Raw genomic sequence first — 20,186 nt, 5'->3', positions numbered from 1 at the left:
ATCTTGCACTGTGTGAGAACGTTCTTCACTTTAGTGATACAATATTATACGGTAGACACTCTCAAAATACATTGAACTTCACTCGCTTCTTTTAGTGAATAAAAATATATTCAACGCATAGACAGTGAGAAAGCCAACAGAAAAGCACTCTGCACCCGGCTGATACTTCTTCTGGGTCCTAGAAACTCTTTGCATCACACTGGCTTCAATTACTGCACAGTGATTGGTGGCTCAGAGTCTCAGACTCTAAACATGTTCTCTTTAGATGAACAAAACTATATTTTGAAAATAGCATTAACTCCCAAGTAAAAGTGAGGTCCAAAAACAGTTCACTCTAGACCAGATTTCTTAACAGCAGTACTATTAACATTTTGGGCCAGATAATTCTTTGTTGTTCAGGGCTGGTCTGTGCATCATGTTTAACAGCATCCCTAGCCTCTACCCACTAGATGTCATTAGCATCCTCCCAGTCATGACAATCAAAAATGTCTCCAGGGCTTCCCTGGTGGCGCAGTGGTTGAGAGTCCGCCTGCCGATGCAGGGGACATGGGTTCGTGCCCCGGTCTGGGAGGATCCCACGTGCCACGGAGCGGCTGGGCCCGTGAGCCATGGCCGCTGAGCCTGTGCGTCCGGAGCCTGTGCTCCGCAACCGGAGAGGCCACAACATTTAGAGGCCCACATACCGCAAAAAATGAAAAAAAAAGTAAAGTCTCCAGATATTGCTAAATGTCCTATACGGGACAAATTTGTCCCTGGTTGAGAACCACTGCTCAGGAATAAAAGACTGTGACTGAATGCAAACAATTATATAAAATATTTAATTTACTACCCAATGGCAATGCAGCCAGGATTTATATTAAACCATAAACTCCATTATCATAATAGAACATAGCATTTAAACACAAGGAGAAGGAATCTTAAGTGTTAGATTATTGTGATCTTATGTCTGTTACATCAAACTAGAGATACATTATTTCGATTAATTTTCTTAAGACTTTAATGCATTTGTTGATATCGAAAACAAAACTTGATGCAAATAAAAAATCACTAACTATCCTCCAATCAAGATCAAATATCCATACGTGTGCCAACCACGAACATCCATTAGAGATCTGAGTAAAGTGATCAAATTAGAAGAGATCACAGCCTACTTGGTCATGCACAGACTTAGTTTCTTTAATAGCCAGTTTCTTAACAGCTGGTTAAACTAGTTATACTAAAACCAGTTAGGATTTTGGGCAAGTCACCGAACTTTAACTGAAATTTATCTTTGTCTCTACAATACAAGGTTTCCATCCTGGTACCCTCTGGTGACATTATTGGCATATTGTGGCTTATCCTTCTTCTTCCTGTTCTTTGAATCCTATTTCAAAATGTTATTTACACATCTGTTAGTGTGCTATGAACTGAAAATTGGGTAGAGGAACACCAGCCACAATGTACATCACTTCCTTTGCCTCAAAAAATGAGAGGAAGAAAACAATGGGGTGTCATTTTAGACATACTGAGTTAACAAAAAAGAAAACCACTTTTTCAGGGTTTTTTGGTTATCGTTTCTTTAAAAATAATATTCAATGCCAGCCAAGGCTGTAGAGAAACTGATACAATATTGCTGATGGCAAAAAACCATAAAGAGCCATAAAAATATTTACGCTTTTTGACCCTGTCATCCCATTACACAGACTATCCTAAGGAAATAATCCAAAATGGCGGGGATTCAACAGTGAGGAAACAGTTAAGTAATCTGCTCAATAGATTAAACAGCCATAAAAATGGCAAATATAAAGGATATGTAGAAACACACTCAATATTGAAAAGTGACAGCTATGAAGTCTTCTACTTCCATTGTGATGCCATGGATGAATTCAAATACCAAAGAGAAATGTGGTGACCACAAGGAACGGCTTGGGATGAATGCGTGATTATCCTAAATGAGTGTGAAACGCTTCAGCATTTTTTACATGAGTGGATATTGCTAATTTTAAAGTTCTCATTTAAAAAAAATCACTCTCAGAAAGATTTGTCTACAGCAAGAAAGAGTAATCAGCAATTAAGAACTATACTTTTGTGTACATCTATATTCTTTATTTTTTTCATCTATATTCTTAAGACTAATTATTTAATTAAGGATGTCTTCCTCAAAAGTGAAACACCATGAACAGAGGCAATAAGCCTTGCTTCCTGCTGTGAACTTCAAAATGTAACGATGAAATGTAAAGAGATGCCATTTAAGAGTCTTACGCAGAGAGGGCTTCTTAAACAACAGTTCTAGAAAACTGATGTCAAAAGCACACTTCATGATTTTACTAATTTTTTTCCTGATATGAACAATAACCAGGATTTACTTTGGAGGTTTCTCCTACCCATGATTTAATTTAAAAATAGATATGGAGATCTCTTTTTCTCTCTCTCTCCCTCCATATGAAAAATAATTTGCTCTGATTCATGACGATGACATAGGAAGATCCTGAACTCACTTCCTCTCATAGACACACTAAATCTACAGCAATATATGGAACAAATTCCACTGAAAAAACCTGTCAGAGAGACCTCTTCACATGGGGCAAATGAGAGGGAAACCACATCAAAGGGGATAGGAAAAGTTGAGACAATCTCACCATAAACCCCAAACCCGGCATGGTGACGCACATTTGGAAAGGAACTCAAGACCTGGAGCTTCTTTCTGAGGAGCAAAGCGTTCATACCCTATATGGAGCACTCCACCCTTTAAGATTGGCACCTGTAAATAAACCCCCCAAACATTTGGTTTTGAAAAACAACAGGGCTCACACCCATGAGACCCAAGGGGCTGATACAAACTGAGGTTTGGCTCTTAAGGGCCCACACACAGTCTCCAAAATATACAAACAGCTCATGCAGCTAAATATCAAAAAAAAACAACCCAGTCAAAAAATGGGCAGAAGATCTAAATAGTCATTTCTCCAAAGAAGACATACAGATGGTTAAAAAGCACATGAAAAGATGCTCAACATCACTAATTATCAGAGAATGCAAATCAAAACTACAAAGAAGAATCACCTCACACCAGTCAGAATGACGATCATCTCAGCCATAAAAAAGAATGAAATAATACCATTTGCAGCAACATGGAGGGACCTAGAGATTGTCATACTGAGGGAAGTAAGTCAGACACAGAAAGACAAATATATGATATCGCTTATATGTGAAATCTTAAAAAAAGTGTACAAATAAACTTATCTACAAAACAGAAATAGAGTCACAGATGCAGAAAATAAACTTATGGTTACCAGGGGTAAGGGTGGGGAGGGATAAATTGGAAGATTGGGATTGACATATATACACTACTATATAAAATAGGTAACTAATAAGGACCTATTTTTTAGCACAGGGAACTCTACTCAATACTCTGTAATGGCCTGTATGGGGAATAGAATCTAAAAAACAAACAAGATATATGTATATGTATAACTGATTCACTTTACTGTACAGCAGAAACTAACACAACATTGTAAATCAACTATACTCCACTAAAAAATTTTTTTTAAAAAAAGGGCCCCCACGCAGACTCACCGGCTCCAGGGCACAGAACAGAAGCAGCCTTTTCAAAGGTACCCAGACTTGATGTGAAAGACTCCTTTGCTAATTTTAAAGCATTGGTCTGAAGGGATGGGGCCTGCTGGGATACTCTCAGGGACAGAGGCTGGTGGGTGCTCTCCCTATGCCTACGTAAGCTAGCTGGTACCACCTTTTCTTCCTTTATTTTTTCCTTTCTTTGCAGCAGGTGTCATCTTTATGCTTCAGCCAGTGGGCACCATCTTCCTCCAAGTCCCTCTGCCTTGCTAAAGCCAGCAGGTGCCATCTCCCTCACCTCTTATTTTATTTCCCATTCTCCTTTCTCTTCTTGGTTTCTTTTTCTTTTACTTTCATTTTTTTCCCTTTTTTTTTTCTGTGGGTGCCATCTGTGCACTTCCCCTTTGCCTTGCTCCAGTCAGTGGGTGCCCTCTGCATGCTCTCCCCTGGCCATACTCCAGAGTGCTGTATCTCCCAGAGCGGAACTTCTACACACATCTGGCACCCCAGTTTTTACATATGGTGCCCTGATTTTTGCAGCTGCTGCCAGGGGACACCTCTGCATTGCCCGGCTCTGGTGGGCAGTGGGGCTTATGCTCACACGTCCAACAGGACTGTAACCAATGGAGAAAGGGTTCTTAAACAGCTACCACTCCCCAGGCCCAGCAAGAGGCAACAGACCCAGGGGCTCCTATTACCTTATCATCACAGCTTCAGCCTAAAGGGCAGGCTTCTAATTAAGCCCATATCTTAGGGCTGACTGTAAACCTTCCCTGAGACTTTGGAGGATGGGAACTCTTATATGAGTCTGGTGCCCCAGTTTTTACATTTAGTGCCCTGGTTTTTGCAGCTGCCTCCCAGGGATACCCCTTGATCGCCTGGCTCTGGTGGCCAGAAGGGCTGGTGTTCCTCGGTCCCATGGGACAGAAACAACTGGAAAGACAGTCCTTGGCAACTACCACCCCCAGGGCACTACACAGACAGCACACTGAAAGACCTCCACAGGCTTTCTGTGAAGGAGGCCTACTTGCTACTCCTAAATCTTCGGCCTTAGGGACAGGCATTAGGTTTGGCACACAGCCGGAAGCTATGGAGCTGCTCTCAGGGAATGTACGCTGAGGAACATCACCTTTGCCACTCTCCCTCTACCTTGCTACAGCTCACCAGTGCCTCCCAGAAAGGAGCTTATACACTCATCTGGAGCCCTGATTTTTGAGACTGCTGCCCGGCAGACATCTCCAGATCACCTGGTTCAGGGAGCCAGTGGGGTTTACACTTGCAGTTCCACAGAAGATATATGTCTCAAATCCCCAAAAAATATATTTTTTTTTTTTTTTTTTTTTTTTTTTTGCGGTATGCGGGCCTCTCACTGCTGTGGCCTCTCCCGTTGCGGAGCACAGGCTCCGGACACGAAGGCTCCGGAAGCGCAGGCTAAGCGGCCATGGCTCACGGGCGCAGCCGCTTCGCGGCATGTGGGATCTTCCCGGACCGGGGCATGAACCCGTGTCCCCTGCATCGGCAGGCGGACTCCCAACCACTGCGCCACCAGGGAAGCCCTACGTCTGTTCTTTAAAAGCTGCTGCCTGAGGGTCTGGCTTTCAATCAGTCTGAATCTCGGTGCTGACTGAGATCCTCCCCTTTGAGACACCGAAAGGTTTTGGCACACCCTCAACTACTAGGAGCTACTAGAAATGAAATAGGCTGATGGACCTAGAGACTGTCATACAGAGTGAAGTAAGTCAGAAAGAGAAAAACAAATACCGTATATTAACGCATATATGTGCAATCTGATAAAACTGGTAGAGACCAGCAGTCCCCAACCTTTTTGCCACCAGGGACCGGTTTCGTGAAAGACAATTTTTCCACAGACGATGGTGGGGGGGACTGGGATACAGTGGTTCAGGAGGTGATGCGAGCGATGGGGAGCAGCAGAAGCTTTGCTCACTCACCCACCGCTCACCTCCTGCTGTGCAGCCCGGTTCCTAACAGGCCGCAGACCCCTGGTATAGACGATCTTATTTACAAAGCAGAAATAAAAGACACAGACTTAGAGAACAAATGTATGGATATGGTGGGGGGGGTGAACTGGGAGATTGGGATTGACATATATACACTATTCATACTATGTATAAAGTAGATAACTAATGAGAACCTACTGCATAGCACAGGGAACTCTACTCAATGCTCTGTGGTGACCTAAATGAGAAGGAAATCCAAAAAAGAGGGGATATATGTATAGCTGATTCACTTTGCTGTACAGTATAAACTAACACAATATTGTAAAGCAACTATACTCCAATAAAAATAAATAAATAAAATAGGCCACTTGGATAATCACAAAGGTTTGAGAGACAATCAAGAGCTAGGGCAGATTTCAACAGTGAGCTTCATCTCCTACACAAGGCCAACCCTTCAAGGCTGGGAGAGGTGGCTATTTCATCTAACGCACAGGAACCAACATAGTCAAGCAAAACAAAGAAACAGAGGAATATGTTCCAAACAAAAGAATAAGAGAAAACCTCAGGGAAAAAAAACATAAGGAAACAAAGTTAAGTAATTTACCTGATAAAGAATTTAAAGTAATGGTCATAAGGATGCTTACAGAACTCGGGAGAAAAATGCATGAATACAGTGAGAATTCCAACAAAGATGTATCAATAGAAAATATAAGAAAGTTTCAAACATAAACCACAGAGCTGAAAAATACAATAACTCAACTGAAAAATACACTATAGGGGTTCAATAGCAGACTAGATGAAACAGAAAAAAGGATCAGTAAACTCAAAGATAGGGCAGAGGAACTCACCTAATCAGAGCAAAAAAGAAAAAGAATGAAAAAAGTGAAGATAGCTTAAGGGACTTATGGGACACCATCAAGTGGACTAACATTTGCATTATAGGAGTTCCAAAAGGAGAAGAGAGAGAGAAAGGGGCAGAAAAATTATCTGAAGAAATAATGGCTGGAAACTTCCCTAACCTGGGGAAAGAAACAGATGTCCAGATCCAGGAAGCCCAGAGAGTTGCAAATAAAATGAACCCAAAGAGACCCACTGAGACACATTACAATTAAAATGTCAAAAGTTAAAGACAAGGGGAGAATCTTAAAAGCAGCAAGAGAAAAACAACTTGTTATGAACCCCCATAAGACTATCTGTAGATTTTTCAGCAGAAACTTTGCAGGCCAGAAGGGAGTGACAATATATTCAAAATGATGAAAGAAAAAAAATCCAACCAAGAATACTTTACTTGGCAAAGTTATCATTCAGAATTGAATGAGAGATAAAATGTTTTCCGGGGTGGGGGTGGATAAACTGGGAGAATAGGATTGACATATATACAGTACTATATAAAATAGATAACTAATGGGGACCTACTGTATAGCACAGGGAACTCTACTCAATACTCTGTAACGGCCTATATGGGAATAGAATCTAAAAAAGAGTGGATAGATGTATATGTATAACCGATTCACTTTGCTATACAGCAGAAACTAACACAACATTGTAAATCGATTATCATCCAATAAAAATTAATTCAAAAACAAAAGTTTTCCAGACAATCAAAAGCTAAAGTAGTTCATCACCACTAAACTGGCCTTACAAGAAATGTTAAAGGGACTCCTTTATGCTGAAAAGAAAGGGCACAAATTAGTAACAAGACAACTTATGAAAGTATAAATCTCACTGGTAAAGGTAAATATATATTAGTAAAGGTAGTGGATTCATCACTTATAAAGCTAGTAGAAAGGTGAAGGGGCAGGAAAATTTTTTAATTATTAAAAAAATTTAAAAACCTAATATAAAGGTTAAAGACAAAAGTAGTAAAAATAAGTTAGGTGATACACATAATAAAAAGATGTAAAATGTGACATCAAAGACATAAAACATAGAAGGAGAGTAAAAATGTAGAGCTTTAGAATGCTTTCAAACTTAGGGTCTTATCAACTTAAAATAGACTGTCATAAGTTGTTATTGGGTTGGCCAAAATGTTCCTTTGGTTTTTAAGTAAAAATAAAAACCACATTTTTCATTTTCACCAAGAACTTTATTGAACAATGTATTCACTGTTTTGTTCCACTACCTTCTGCCATTTTTCAGGCAACTTCATAATTCCATCTTCCCAAAAATTTTTATCTTTTTGAGCAAAGAACTGTTCCAGGTGCCTTTTACAGTCTTCCAGGGAATTGAAATTTTTTCATTAAGAGAATTTTGTAAAGACCGAAATAAATGGAAATCCAAAGGTGCAATATCTGGTGAATTCGGTGGATGAATCAGAACTTCCCAGCCAAGATGTAACAGTTTTTGCCTGGTCATCAAAGAAACATGTGGTCTTGATATCCTGATGGAAGATTATGCGTTTTCTGTTGACTAATTCCGGACGCTTTTCGTCGAGTGCTGCTTTCATTTCGTCTAATTGGGAGCAGTAGTTGTTGGAATTAATCGTTTGGTTTTCCAGAAGGAGCTCATAATAGAGAACTCCCTTCCAATCCCACCATATACACACCATCACCTTCTTTGGATGAAGACTGGCCTTTGGTGTGGTTGGTGGTGGTTCATTTCGCTTGCCCCATGATCTCTTCCGTTCCACATTATTGTACAGTACCCACTTTTCATCACCCGTCACAATTTGTTTTAAAAAATGGAACATTTTCATTACTTTTAAGTAGAGAATCGCATGCAGAAATACGGTCAAGAAGGTTTTTTTCACTTAACACGTGTGGACCCAAACATCAAAGCGATTCACATAACCAAGCTGGTGCAAATGATTTTCAACACTTGATTTGGATATTTTGAGTATGTCAGCTATCTCCCGCATGGTATAACGCTTATTTTTCTTAATTAATGTCTTGATTTGATCACTATCAACTTCAACTGGTCTACCTGACCATGGAGCATCATCCAGCAAGAAATCTCCAGCAAGAAACTTCGCAAACCACTTTTTTTTCACAAACCACTTTTGACACGTCCAATCAGTCACAGCACCTTCGCCATACACTGCACAAATCTTTCTTTGTGTTTCAGTTGCGTTTTTAGCTTTCTTGAAATAATAGAGCATAATATGCTGAAAATATTAAAATGGCTACAAAAAATTAGATTCTTTTACTATTTATTTATTTTTGGCGGTGTCAGGTCTTAGTTGCAGCATGCAGGATCTTCGTTGCGGCTCATGGGCTTCTCTCTAGTTGTGTTGCATGGTCTCCAGAGCACGTGGGCTCTGTAGTTGCAGCATGCAGGCTCTCTAGTTGTGGCTCACGTGCTCAGTAGTTGCAGCATGCGGGCTTAGTTGTCCTGCAGCATGTGGGATCTTAGTTCCCCAACCAGGGATTGAACCCGCGTCCCCTGCATTGGAAGGCGGATTCTAAACCACTGGACCACTAGGGAAGTCCCCCAAAATGCAATTTTGATAAGTTTTTTTTTAAATGCACGCTGATATGACAGCTGTCCCAATACAATCTAACAAAACTGTTTCGAATGAAGTTAAAGACAACTAAGCACTACTAGAGCCATCTTATGGAAAAAACCGAACGAACTTTTTGGCCAATCCAATATATATAGGCCTCATGGTAGCCGCAAAGCAAAAACCTACAGAGATATACAAAAGATAATGAGAAAGGAATCTAAGCATACCACTAAAGAAAGTCATCAAACCACAGAGGAAGAGACAAGAGAAGAAGAAAGGGACAGAGGAACTAAAAAACAGCCAGGAAACAAATAACAAAATGGCAATAAGGACATACCTATCAATAATTAAATGTAAATAGACTAAATTCTCCAATCAAAACACATACAGTGGCTGGAATGGATAAAAAACAAGACCCATCTATATGCTGCCTATAAGAAACTCACTTCAGACATAAGGACACACAGACTGAAAGTGAAGGAAATAAAAAAAAAAGATATTCCATGCAAATGGAAACCAAAAGAAAGCTGGGGTAGCTATATTTACACAAAATAGATTTTAAAAAGAAGACTGTAATAAGCTAATAAGGGCATTACATAATGATAATGGGTATAGAGGGTACGTATCTCAACATAATAAAGTCCACGTATGACAAACCGATAGCTAACATCATACTCAAAGGTGAAAAGTGAAAAGCTTTTCCTCTAAGATCAGGAACAAGCCAAGGATGCCCACACTCACCACTTTTATTTAATAGAGTATTGAAAGTCCTAGGCAGAACAATTAGGCAAGAAAAAGAATAAAAGGTATCCAATTTAGAAAGGAAGAAGTAAAACTGTCACTATCTACAGATGACATGATATTATGTATCGAAAACTCTAAAGACTCCACCAAAGAACTATTAGAACTAATCAATGAACTCAGTAAAGCTTCAGGATACAAAATCAACGTATAGAAATTTGTTGCATTTCTATACACTAATAATGAACTATCAGAAAGAGAAATTAAGAAAACAATCCCATTTACAATTGATCAAAAAGAATGAAATACCTAAGAATAAATTTAACCGAGAAACTGAAAGACCTCTAGACTTAAAACTGTAAGATGTTAATGAAAGATTGAAGAAAACACAAATAAATGGAAAGATATTCCATGCTCTTGGATTGTAAGAATTAATATTGTAAAAATGTCTACACTACCCAAAGGAATCTACAGATTCAATGCAATCCCTATCAAAAGTCCAGTGGTGGATTTCCCTGGTGGTCCAGTGGTTAACACTCTGTGCTTCCAATGCAGGGGGCGCAGGTTTGAACCCTGGTCAGGGAACTAAGATCCCACATGCTGCACAGCATGGTCAAAAAAATAATAATAATAAAATAAAAGTCCAGTGGTAATTTCACAGAAATAGAACAAACAATCCTAAAATTTGTATGGAACCACAAAAGATCCCAAATAGCCAAAGCAATCTTGAGAAATAAGAACAAAGCTGGAGGTATCAATCCCTTGATTTCAAACTATATCACAAAGCTATAGTAATCAAAACCGTATGGTATTGGCATAAAAACAAATACATAGGGCTTCCCTGGTGGCGCAGTGGTTGAGAGTCCGCCTGCTGATGCCGGGGACACAGGTTCGTGCCCCAGTCCAGGAGGATCCCACATGCTGTGGAGCAGCTAGGCCCATGAGCCATGGCCACTGAGCCTACACATCTGGAGCCTGTGCTCCACAACAGGAGAGGCCACAGCAGTGAGAGGCCTGTGTACCGAAAAAAAAAACACAAAAAAAACGTAACTCAATGGAACAAAACAGAAAGCCCAGAAATAAGCCCACACATATATGTTCAACTAATTTATGACAAAGGAGCCAATAATATACAATGGAGAAAGGATAGTCTTTTCATAAATGGTGTTGGGAAAACAGGACAGTCACACACAAATGAATGAAACTGGACACAAAAATTAACTTAAAGTAGATTAAAGACCTGAATGTAAGACCCGAAACCATAAAGCTCCTAAAAGTAAGTATAGGAGGTAAGCTCCTTGACATCAGTCTTGGTGATGATTTTTTTGGACTTCACACCAAAAGCAAAGGCAACAAAAGCAAAAATCAACAAGTGGGACTACATCAAACTAAAAAGTTTCTGTACAGAAAAGGAAACCATCCACAAAAATGAAAAGGCAGCCTACTGAATGGGAGAAAATACTTGCATATCATATATCTGATAAGGGGTAATATCCAAAATATATATTTAAAAAAACTCATCCAACTCAATAGCAATAAACCCCCCAAAAAAATCCAATTAAAAATGTGTAGAGTGGGACTTCCCTGCCAGTCCAGTGGTTAAGACTTTGCCTACCAATGCAGGGGGTGAGGGTTCAATCCCTGGTCAGGGAGCTAGGATCCCACATGCCTTGCAGCCAACAAACCAAAACATAAAACAAAAGCAATATTGTAACAAATTCAACAAATACCTTTTTTTAAAATGGTCTACATCACAAAAAAATTATAAAAAAAAATTTTTTTAATGGGCAGAGGATCTGAACAGACATTTTTCCAGAGAAGACAAAACATACAGAAGGCCGACAGGCACATGAAAAGATGTTCAATGTCATTAATCATCAGGGAAATGCAAATCAAAACCACAATGAGATATCACCTCACACCTGTCAGAATGGCTATCATCAAAAAGATAACAAATAACAAGTGTTGGCGAGGGTGTGGAGAAAAGGGAACCTTTATACACTGTTGGTGGGAATGTAAATTGGTGCAGCCACTGTAGAAAACAGTATGGAGATTCCTGAAAAAAATGAAAATAGATCCACCACATGATCCAGCAATTCCACTCCTGGGTATTTATCCGAAGAAAACAAAAACACTAATTCAAGATATATGAACCCCTATGTTCACTGAAGCATCATTTAAGTAGCCCAGATATGGAAGCAACCTAAGTGCTCATCAACAGATGAATGGATAAATAAGATGTGGTATATGTTTGTGTGTGTATGTATATATATATATATATATTATATATATAATTCAGCCATAAAAAAAGAATTAAATCTTGTCATTTGGCCATTTGGGACAACATGGATGGACCTAGAGGGTATTATGCTAAGTGAAATAAGTCAGACAGAGAAAAACAAATACTGTAAGATTTCACTTGTATGTGGAATCTAAAAAATGGAACAATTGAACAAACGTAACAAAATAGAAACAGTCATAGATACAGAGAACAAACAGGTGGTTGCCAGGGGTGGAGGGGTAGGTGGAGGAGTGAAATAGGTGAGGGAGATTAAGAGATACAAAATTCCAGTTACAAAATAAATAAGTCATGGGCTTAAATGTACAGTGTGGGGAATATAGTCAATGATTATGCAGATCTTTGTATGGTGACAGATGGTAACTAGACTTATCATGGTGATCATTTTGAAATGGATAGAAATATCAAATCACTATGCTGTGTACCAGGAACAAACACAGTGCTGTAGGTCAATTATACTTCAACAAACAAACAAACAAACTCATAGAAAAAGAGATCAGATTTGTAGTTACCAGATGTGAGGGGTGGGTGAAGAGGAATTGGATGAAGTCAGTCAAAAGGTACAAACTTTCAGTTATCAGATAAATAAGTATTAGGGTTATAATGTACAATGATAAATATAATTAACACTGCTGTACGTTATATACGAAAGTTGCTGAAAGTAAATTTCAGCAGAAGAAAAAAATTTTTTTCTATTTCTTCTATTTTGTAACTATATGAGATGATGGATAGTCACTAAACTTACTGTGATCATCATTTCATGACTATGTAAGTCAAATCATTATGCTGTACACTTTAAACTTATACAGTGCTGTATGTCAACTATATCTCAATAAAAATCTCATAAAAACTGGAAAGGAAAAAAAATATACACCCTCCAGAAAGATTTTAGGCCTGTTATGATAGATGTAAGCATTTTATTACAAAAAAATGGGCAGAGGATCTGAATAGACGTTTCTCCAAAGAAGACATACAGAAGGCCAAGAGGTACATGAAAAGATGCTCAACAGCATTAATCATCAGGGAAATGCAAATCAAACCCACAGTGAGATATCACCTCACACCTGTTAGAATGGCTATTATCAAAAACACAAGAAATAAAAAGTGCTGGCGAGGATGTGGAGAAAAGGGGACCCTGTGCACTGTTGGTGGGAATGTAAATTGGTGCAACCACTATAGAAAATGGTATGGAGGTTCCTCAAAAAATTAAAAATAGAACTACTGTAAGATCCAGCAATTCCAGTCTTGGGTATTTATCCAAAGAAAATGAAAACACTAACTCAAAAAGATACATGTACCCCATGTTCACTGCAGCATTATTTACAATAGCCAAGATATGAAAACAACCTAAGTGTCCACTGATGGATAAATGGATAAAGAAAATGTGGTATATGTATACAATGGAATATTATTCAGCCATAAAAAAGAATGTAATCCTGCTTTTTGTGACAACATGGATGGGCTTTGAGGGCATTATGCTAAGTGAAATAAGTCAGACAGAGAAAAACAAATACTGCATGCTCTCACTTACATGTGGGATCTTAGTAAAAACAAAACCAACCAAGCTCATAGATACAAAGAACAAATTGATGGTTTCCAGAGGCTGGAGGGTGGGGAGAGGATGTGGGCAAAATGGGTGAAGGGAGTCAAAAGGTACAAACTTCCAGTTATAATAAGTCATGGGGATGTAATGTACAGCATAGTGACTATAATTAATAATACTGTACTGCATGTTTGAAAGTTGCTAAGAGAATAAACCTTAAAAGTTCTCATCTACTCCAAAAATTTTGTAACTGTGTACGATGACAGATGTTAACTAGACTTACTGTGGTGATCATTTTGCAATATATACAAATATCAAATCATTATGTTGTACACCAGAAACGAATACAATGTTGTATGTCAGTTATACTTCAATCTAAACATTTTTTAAATTTAAAATACAATAAAATAGATAGGGAAACATTATACCATAATGGTATCTCCTCTATTTCATGCTCTATGTAATTCAAGAAGAACCATGTGCTTAGCACTATAAAAGATATAAAATAGGCATACGATGTGGTCCCTGTTCTCAAGGAGATTCCAAGTTAGGTGGGGAGACATGCTAAAAAAGTCAGGAGGAGGGCTTCCCTGGTTGCTCGCTGCAACTAGGGAAAGCCCGTGCGCAGCAACGAAGACCCAATGCAGCCAAAAATAAATAAATAAATTTTTAAAATATATATTAAAAAAAAAGTCAGGAGGAGACACGCCTAAACTCAGTAAATGGTTCAGCTTAAGAGGTTTAGAAAATACGCTGAGTAGGCAGAACAGGAGCCCAAACACCAAGGTAAGTTTAGACCTTGATAGAGAAGTATGGCAGTATTAAAGCTTTCAAATAAGAAGAGTGATATTATCACATTAGTTCACTATTTAAACCCCCTCAACTTCCCATCATTCCTACAATAAAATCTAAATTCCCTAGTACAGTAGAGTTTTTAAGACCCTGGTAAGATCTGCTAGCTCCTTATGTCTCTAATCACTATTGCCACCTAGTGCCACCTTCCTTCTCTTGCCATCTTGAACTTCTCTGTGTTCTTTGAAGATGTCATACTCCTTCTCACTTTAGGACTTTTGAACATGCTGTCACCTCTGTTTGAAACACTTGATTATCCACCTCTTCTTCAATATCATTTCTTTCACAAAGCTCATCAAACCCATAATTCCTTCTTTGTCCCCCATCCATTAAAATATAAGATCCACAAAAGCAGGGGACCTTACCTGTCTTCTTCACCACTACGTCCCCAGCACCTAGCGCAGGGTCTAGCGCAGTGTAAAACAGAATAAGAAGCTTCTGAAGAAGAATAAATAGGGGAGTTGTAATTAATTATAAAGCATGGAAGGGCTATGTTAAGAATTCCTGCAAAATATGCCAAGGAGATGAGAGATTAGACATGATGGTCAAAGGAAGAGAGAAATTAAGATGAGTCAGTTGGGGGGAAAGGAAGTGCTACATTCACTTTCTGGGGCATGTCGAGTTGGCAGTACCAATGTGACATGCAAATGTTCAGAATATAATTGGAGAGAGGTTATGACTAGAGATACAGATTTGGGAGCTGTCAGCACTGAGGAGATAAGTGAAGCCCTGCGACTCAATAAGCTCTAAAAGGGAGAGTGTAGAAAGAAAGGACTGAAATGCTGAAAGCTGAACCCTTGATAAAGGCTAGAGTTAGGTGACAGGATGAGGGAGGAAAACAAAAGAATTCACAGCGTGGTACAAGAAGAAGAATGCCAATCATGCTGGGAGAATTTCACAGAATAGGTGTTGAGTAGTGTTTAGCTAAGAAGCCAAGGAGGATGAAGACCAGGGAAAGGCCTTAGATTTGGCAAGAGACCACTGAGAGCCTTGGAGAGTCACATATTAGTGACAGAAGCAATTCAAGTGGTGGAGCCAACCAAAGGGCACAGAGTTGTCAGCAATGTGACCATTTGGGATGACATCTAACTTCTGAAAGAAGCTGTCGTAATATAAGACTCCCAGAAAAAGGCAGCCTGAGTCAAAGTGTTAGGTAATGAAGAAAAGAAAACATAATCCATCTAACTGCACATTACACAAATAGAAAAGCCAGTAACTCACAAGGGGAGGAACCCAAAACAGAACACGCGAGGGGCAGAGACGAGCGAGGGGCAGAGACGACACGTACGCACAGCGATACGGATGAAATTCACAAACAATCTTGAGAAAAAGAAACCAGACCCCAGTGAAGCCAGACTTAAAATAGTAGATCTCGTATGATTCCATTTACCTACAAATCAAAAACAGGCCAAATTAACCGATGCTGTTAAAAGTCAGGATAGTGGTTGCTTTTTGGGAAAGGTGAATGGAAAGAGGCCCAACAGTGGCTTTGGGCGTGCAGATCACGTACTGTTTATTAACGTGGGTGTCAGTTACAGATTGTGCTCACTGCTCTACACTTATGATGTGTGCACTTTTCTGCAGGCATATTTCAGTAAAAAGCTTAAAAACCTCAAAAACAAACATGAGGAGGCTGGTAGACTAGAATGGTGAGACACTCTCAAGCCTTCAGTTTTAAATAGAACTTTTTTAGTTCCCCAACCAGGGATCAAACCCGGGCCCCGTGCAGTGGAAGTGGAAGAGCGGAGTCCCAACAACTGGACCGCCAGGGAGGTCCCTAAATAGAACTTCTGGTGGCTGAGAGATGAGAGAAGCCCTGCCCAGTCTTCTCTTTACTGAGGAGTTGAGAGCAGCAGTATACGAAAAGCACAGAAAGAAGCCACCAACCAAGATGCCCAGTTTCTCAGATAATGTCTACATGTGTCTTAAGGCTCTGATTTCTGACAAACTTCCATTGTTAATTTTTCCATATTTGTTGAGGCTGAGAGTTAAAATTGGAGAAAAATATTTGAAATGTTCCAAACTTATCTACACAAGTGATATGACTCGAGCTAAAACCAGAACTTAAAAGTGAGGCAGGTAGAGGTGGACCGCTGCTTCCCTTGGGTTAGAAAGGGAGTAAAGCTCTCCATCTTCATTATTTCTCCAACAGGATCATCTTAGAAACCATGCCATTTTTTCACCTGCTTCAAGTATTAATTTAAACAAAAGTTTCCATCACAGTGGAACCCAAATAACAATCCCAAATGAGTAATCCTGAGAAGTATGCATCTTGTTCCTCACCTATAATTGCTTACATTGACTTAATCTAATTTTACTCATTTAAAAGTTATTCAAGTCGGTTAATTTTTTATGCTTGGGAGCTAGTCAAAGGTGATTACACGTAACCCTTACTGTGCTTTGGAACACATCCCTACTGTTTAAAAACATTCACAAGAGACAGTCTTACAGCTAAGTACATAAGGTCCCTCCAGCTCCCCGGGCTTTGCAATCTTTTATCTCCAAAGCATAAAAACAAACATGATGACTTTGTTCCCTCTTCCTTCCATTAATTGTTAATTGATGCTTATTATATTATGGCTATCGCCAAGTCTTTTTAGAGAATCTGAAATACACAAAGTAATTCTGTGCTTACCTGTGAAAAGGAAGAAAATCAAGACCATGATCATCGTGTACCCAAAGTACAAAATGGTGTTTGCAATGCCCGTGATTTGAAGTTTGGTAAAGAAGTAATAAACTGCATACAAAAAAAGGTAAACAGCTGTAAAACTGCTGGTAAAAAAGGCTCTCCACCACCAATGATAATCCTGCAAAAAGAGGTAGAAAAAACAAATTTTTAGATGAAATTCTAACTATCCATGGGTTAGCAATTATTGTAATAACAAGAAACATAAAATAGGCTCTGTAGGATTATGGATTAAAAGAAATAAAGGGGGAAGTTTTATAAGAAATTTAATATAATATGTACTGTCTGACTAATGTACATCCTGCTTGGGGAGCCCCAACAATGATAAACTCTTGGTTTCCAGGGGGACAATATGTGCCCTCGGGGATTGTACTTCTAATGTGTGCATCCTTTCTCTGCAGATGCTGCCTCAGCCCTGGAAGGCTTTCAGGTCAGCTTCAATTTACTGGCCAGAGTTGTGCTGGTCCTGAATTGATGCCTCAGGCCAGGTAAAAAAAGGTTAATATAGAAATTTGAGATAGACCTTTTTTTTACCATTTCAGTTTTATTGGGATTTTTATTGAGATATAACTGACATACAACACTACCTAAGTTTAAGTTATACAGCATAATGATTTGACTTACATACATCATGAAATGATTTTCACAGTAAATTTAGTGAGCACCCATCATCTCATACAGATACAAAATTAAAGAAACAGAAAAAAATGTTTTCCTTGTGATGAGAATTTAGGATTTACTGTCTCAACAACTTTCATATATAACATACAGCAGTGTTAATTGTATTTATCATGTTGTACATTACATCCCTAGTACTTATTTATCTGATAACTGCAAGTTTGTACCTTTTGACCACCTTCATCCAATTCTCCCTCCCCCCAACCCCTGCCTCTGGTCAACACAAACCTGGTCTCTTTTTCTATAAGTCTGTTTGTTTCTCTAAGACAGATCTTTATGGTTAATAGGATTTGTTTTAACTGGCTAAATTCAGGACCCATGGAGGCATGACTGAGGTCAATAATCAGGTTAGTCTCATCCTGTCCCATGGGCGCTTCCTGATAGTAATTTTACCATAAAGGCACTGTGGTCAAGGGCCAAGGGGATAAAGTGTGCAGAAAAGAGTTAACATAGCAGGTCTGAGGTTGCTATCTTTGGAAGGGTCTGCTTACAAGGTTGACTCTTGGCTTATATCTGGGAATTTGGCATTTAATCATTCCCTGACTGATGAGACTGGTTTGCTCTACCTAGACTGTACAATGTGATTTATGGTGAACACTTGCTTTCCTTTTGAGAGTCTGGAATTTGGGGAGTTGCTAGGCAGAGGGTGCCTATGTGACTAGCTCCCAATAAAAACCTTGGATGCTGAGTCTCTAATGGGCTTCCCTGGGCAGACATGTTGCACATATATTCCTGCATTTTTTTACTGCTGGAGGAAGGAGCATGCTTGGTGTGTCCCCTCATGAGAGAGAGAAAGCATAGGAAGACTGCACATGGATTTTTTTCCAGGTTTCACCTGTGTCTTTTTCCCTTGCTGATCCTGTTGTGTATCCTTTTGCTGTAACAAACCCTAACCAAGAAGACATCTATACCCTGAGTCCCATGAGTCCTTCTAGTGAGTCACCAAACATGTGGGTGGTCTTGGGGACCCCAAAACATTTTCTAAGGAATAAAAATATACACATTATATGCCTATCAATGTATGTTTCATTAATGACTGTTGCAGATTTTCTATGACAAAATGTACCACAGAATGAATGAGTAGCTAAGTATAATATATACATAATTATATATTTTTTACCTTTATTCTTATAGCTCAAGAAAAAAATGCTCTAAGACATCATGTATATAATAATCATTCCCTAAACTCTCTTGTCACCTTTAGAGAGTCACATTAAACTACCAAAATAAGAGGGATTTAGGGGATTTAAGAAAACATGTTCAGGGACTTCCCTGGTGGCACAGGGGTTAAGAATCCACCTACCAATGCAGGGGACATGGGTTCGAGTCCTGGTCCAGGAAGATCCCACATGCCACGGAGCAACTAAGCCTGTGCGCCACAACTACTAAGCCTGTGCTCTAGAGCCAGCAAGCCACAACTACTGAGCCTGCACTCTAGAAACCGTGAACCACAACTACTGAGCCCACGTGCCACAACTACTGAAGCCCGCGTACCTAGGGCCCGTGCTCTGCAACGAGAAGCCACCGCCATGAGAAGCCCGCACCTCACAACAAAGAGTAGCCCCCACTCGCCGCAACTAGAGAAAGGCCGTGCACAGCAACGAAGACCCAACACAGCCAAAAATAAAATAATTAATTAATTAACTTAAAATAAAAAAGAAAACATGTTCACCACCAGCTTAGTTATCCAAAATGACATCAGGAAAAAATTGGGGATGGCATGGGGTAAAAGGAATTATTTATGCCCATGGTAACCAAAAGGCAATGAAATGAAAGAGAAAGGGCCTTTAGCAGCAATCTCAAACCCATAAAATGCAATCCTGGCCTAAGCTGCAAGAAAATTTTAATTGTTAAAAATAAAACATCATCGAACCTGATCTTTTATATGTCTAAACTATCAAATCAGTTCCCTATATTTTTCTATGTTAACTGAATATTACGCAGCAATTATAGTAACTAGCCAGAGAGAAATTGCTTTCTGTTGAAAATTTTCCATCAAAGTAGCATTAACTTGATAGATGCATTAAAATTAAAATGTGTCATTAGAAAAACACAATATAAAAGTGATCCCAAGTTATAGAAACCATGCAGTTAACATTTATTTCAATTCCTTTCTCAACACAGACCTCTAATTCCAGTAATGCAAGTTTAGAAAGCTTCAGATACATTTGTTTCCTATGTCTTTACCTCAGTACACAAATGAAAATAACACAGCAAAACGGTAGCTTCTGAACAAATAATCAGGAGAATTATAAAAACTAAGAAAAGGAAGCCAAACATGAAGTACATCTGATGAGACCTGAAAAGAAAAATTACAGCTTTAAAATAACCTTTAACTTAACAATACACACAAAAAGATCCATCCAACTCTATACAGTAAACTGTCACACACTTTTCTCACCTTGGGCTTTTCATTCCAAATCTTCATCTATCCA

General features: G+C 39.0%; 1 protein-coding gene across 1 annotated transcript in view; it reads right to left on the bottom strand.

Annotated features, from left to right (window-relative positions):
- Positions 1-20,186, bottom strand: part of LOC112414456 (transmembrane 9 superfamily member 2-like) — a gene marked incomplete at its 5' end in the record, with an annotated part of 70,588 nt that overhangs the window by 7,023 nt on the left and 43,379 nt on the right. Inside the window, 2 exon segments of the mRNA XM_024766959.1 lie at positions 17,023-17,194; positions 19,939-20,050. Of these exon segments, the coding sequence (XP_024622727.1) occupies positions 17,023-17,194; positions 19,939-20,050 (284 nt within the window).

The sequence above is a fragment of the Neophocaena asiaeorientalis genome, unplaced genomic scaffold (genome assembly GCF_003031525.2).
Source record: "Neophocaena asiaeorientalis asiaeorientalis breed wild unplaced genomic scaffold, Neophocaena_asiaeorientalis_V1.1 scaffold992, whole genome shotgun sequence".
Classification (NCBI taxonomy): domain Eukaryota; kingdom Metazoa; phylum Chordata; class Mammalia; order Artiodactyla; family Phocoenidae; genus Neophocaena; species Neophocaena asiaeorientalis.
Note: the sequence above shows the minus strand (reverse complement) of the source record. Positions and strands in the feature narration are given on the sequence as shown.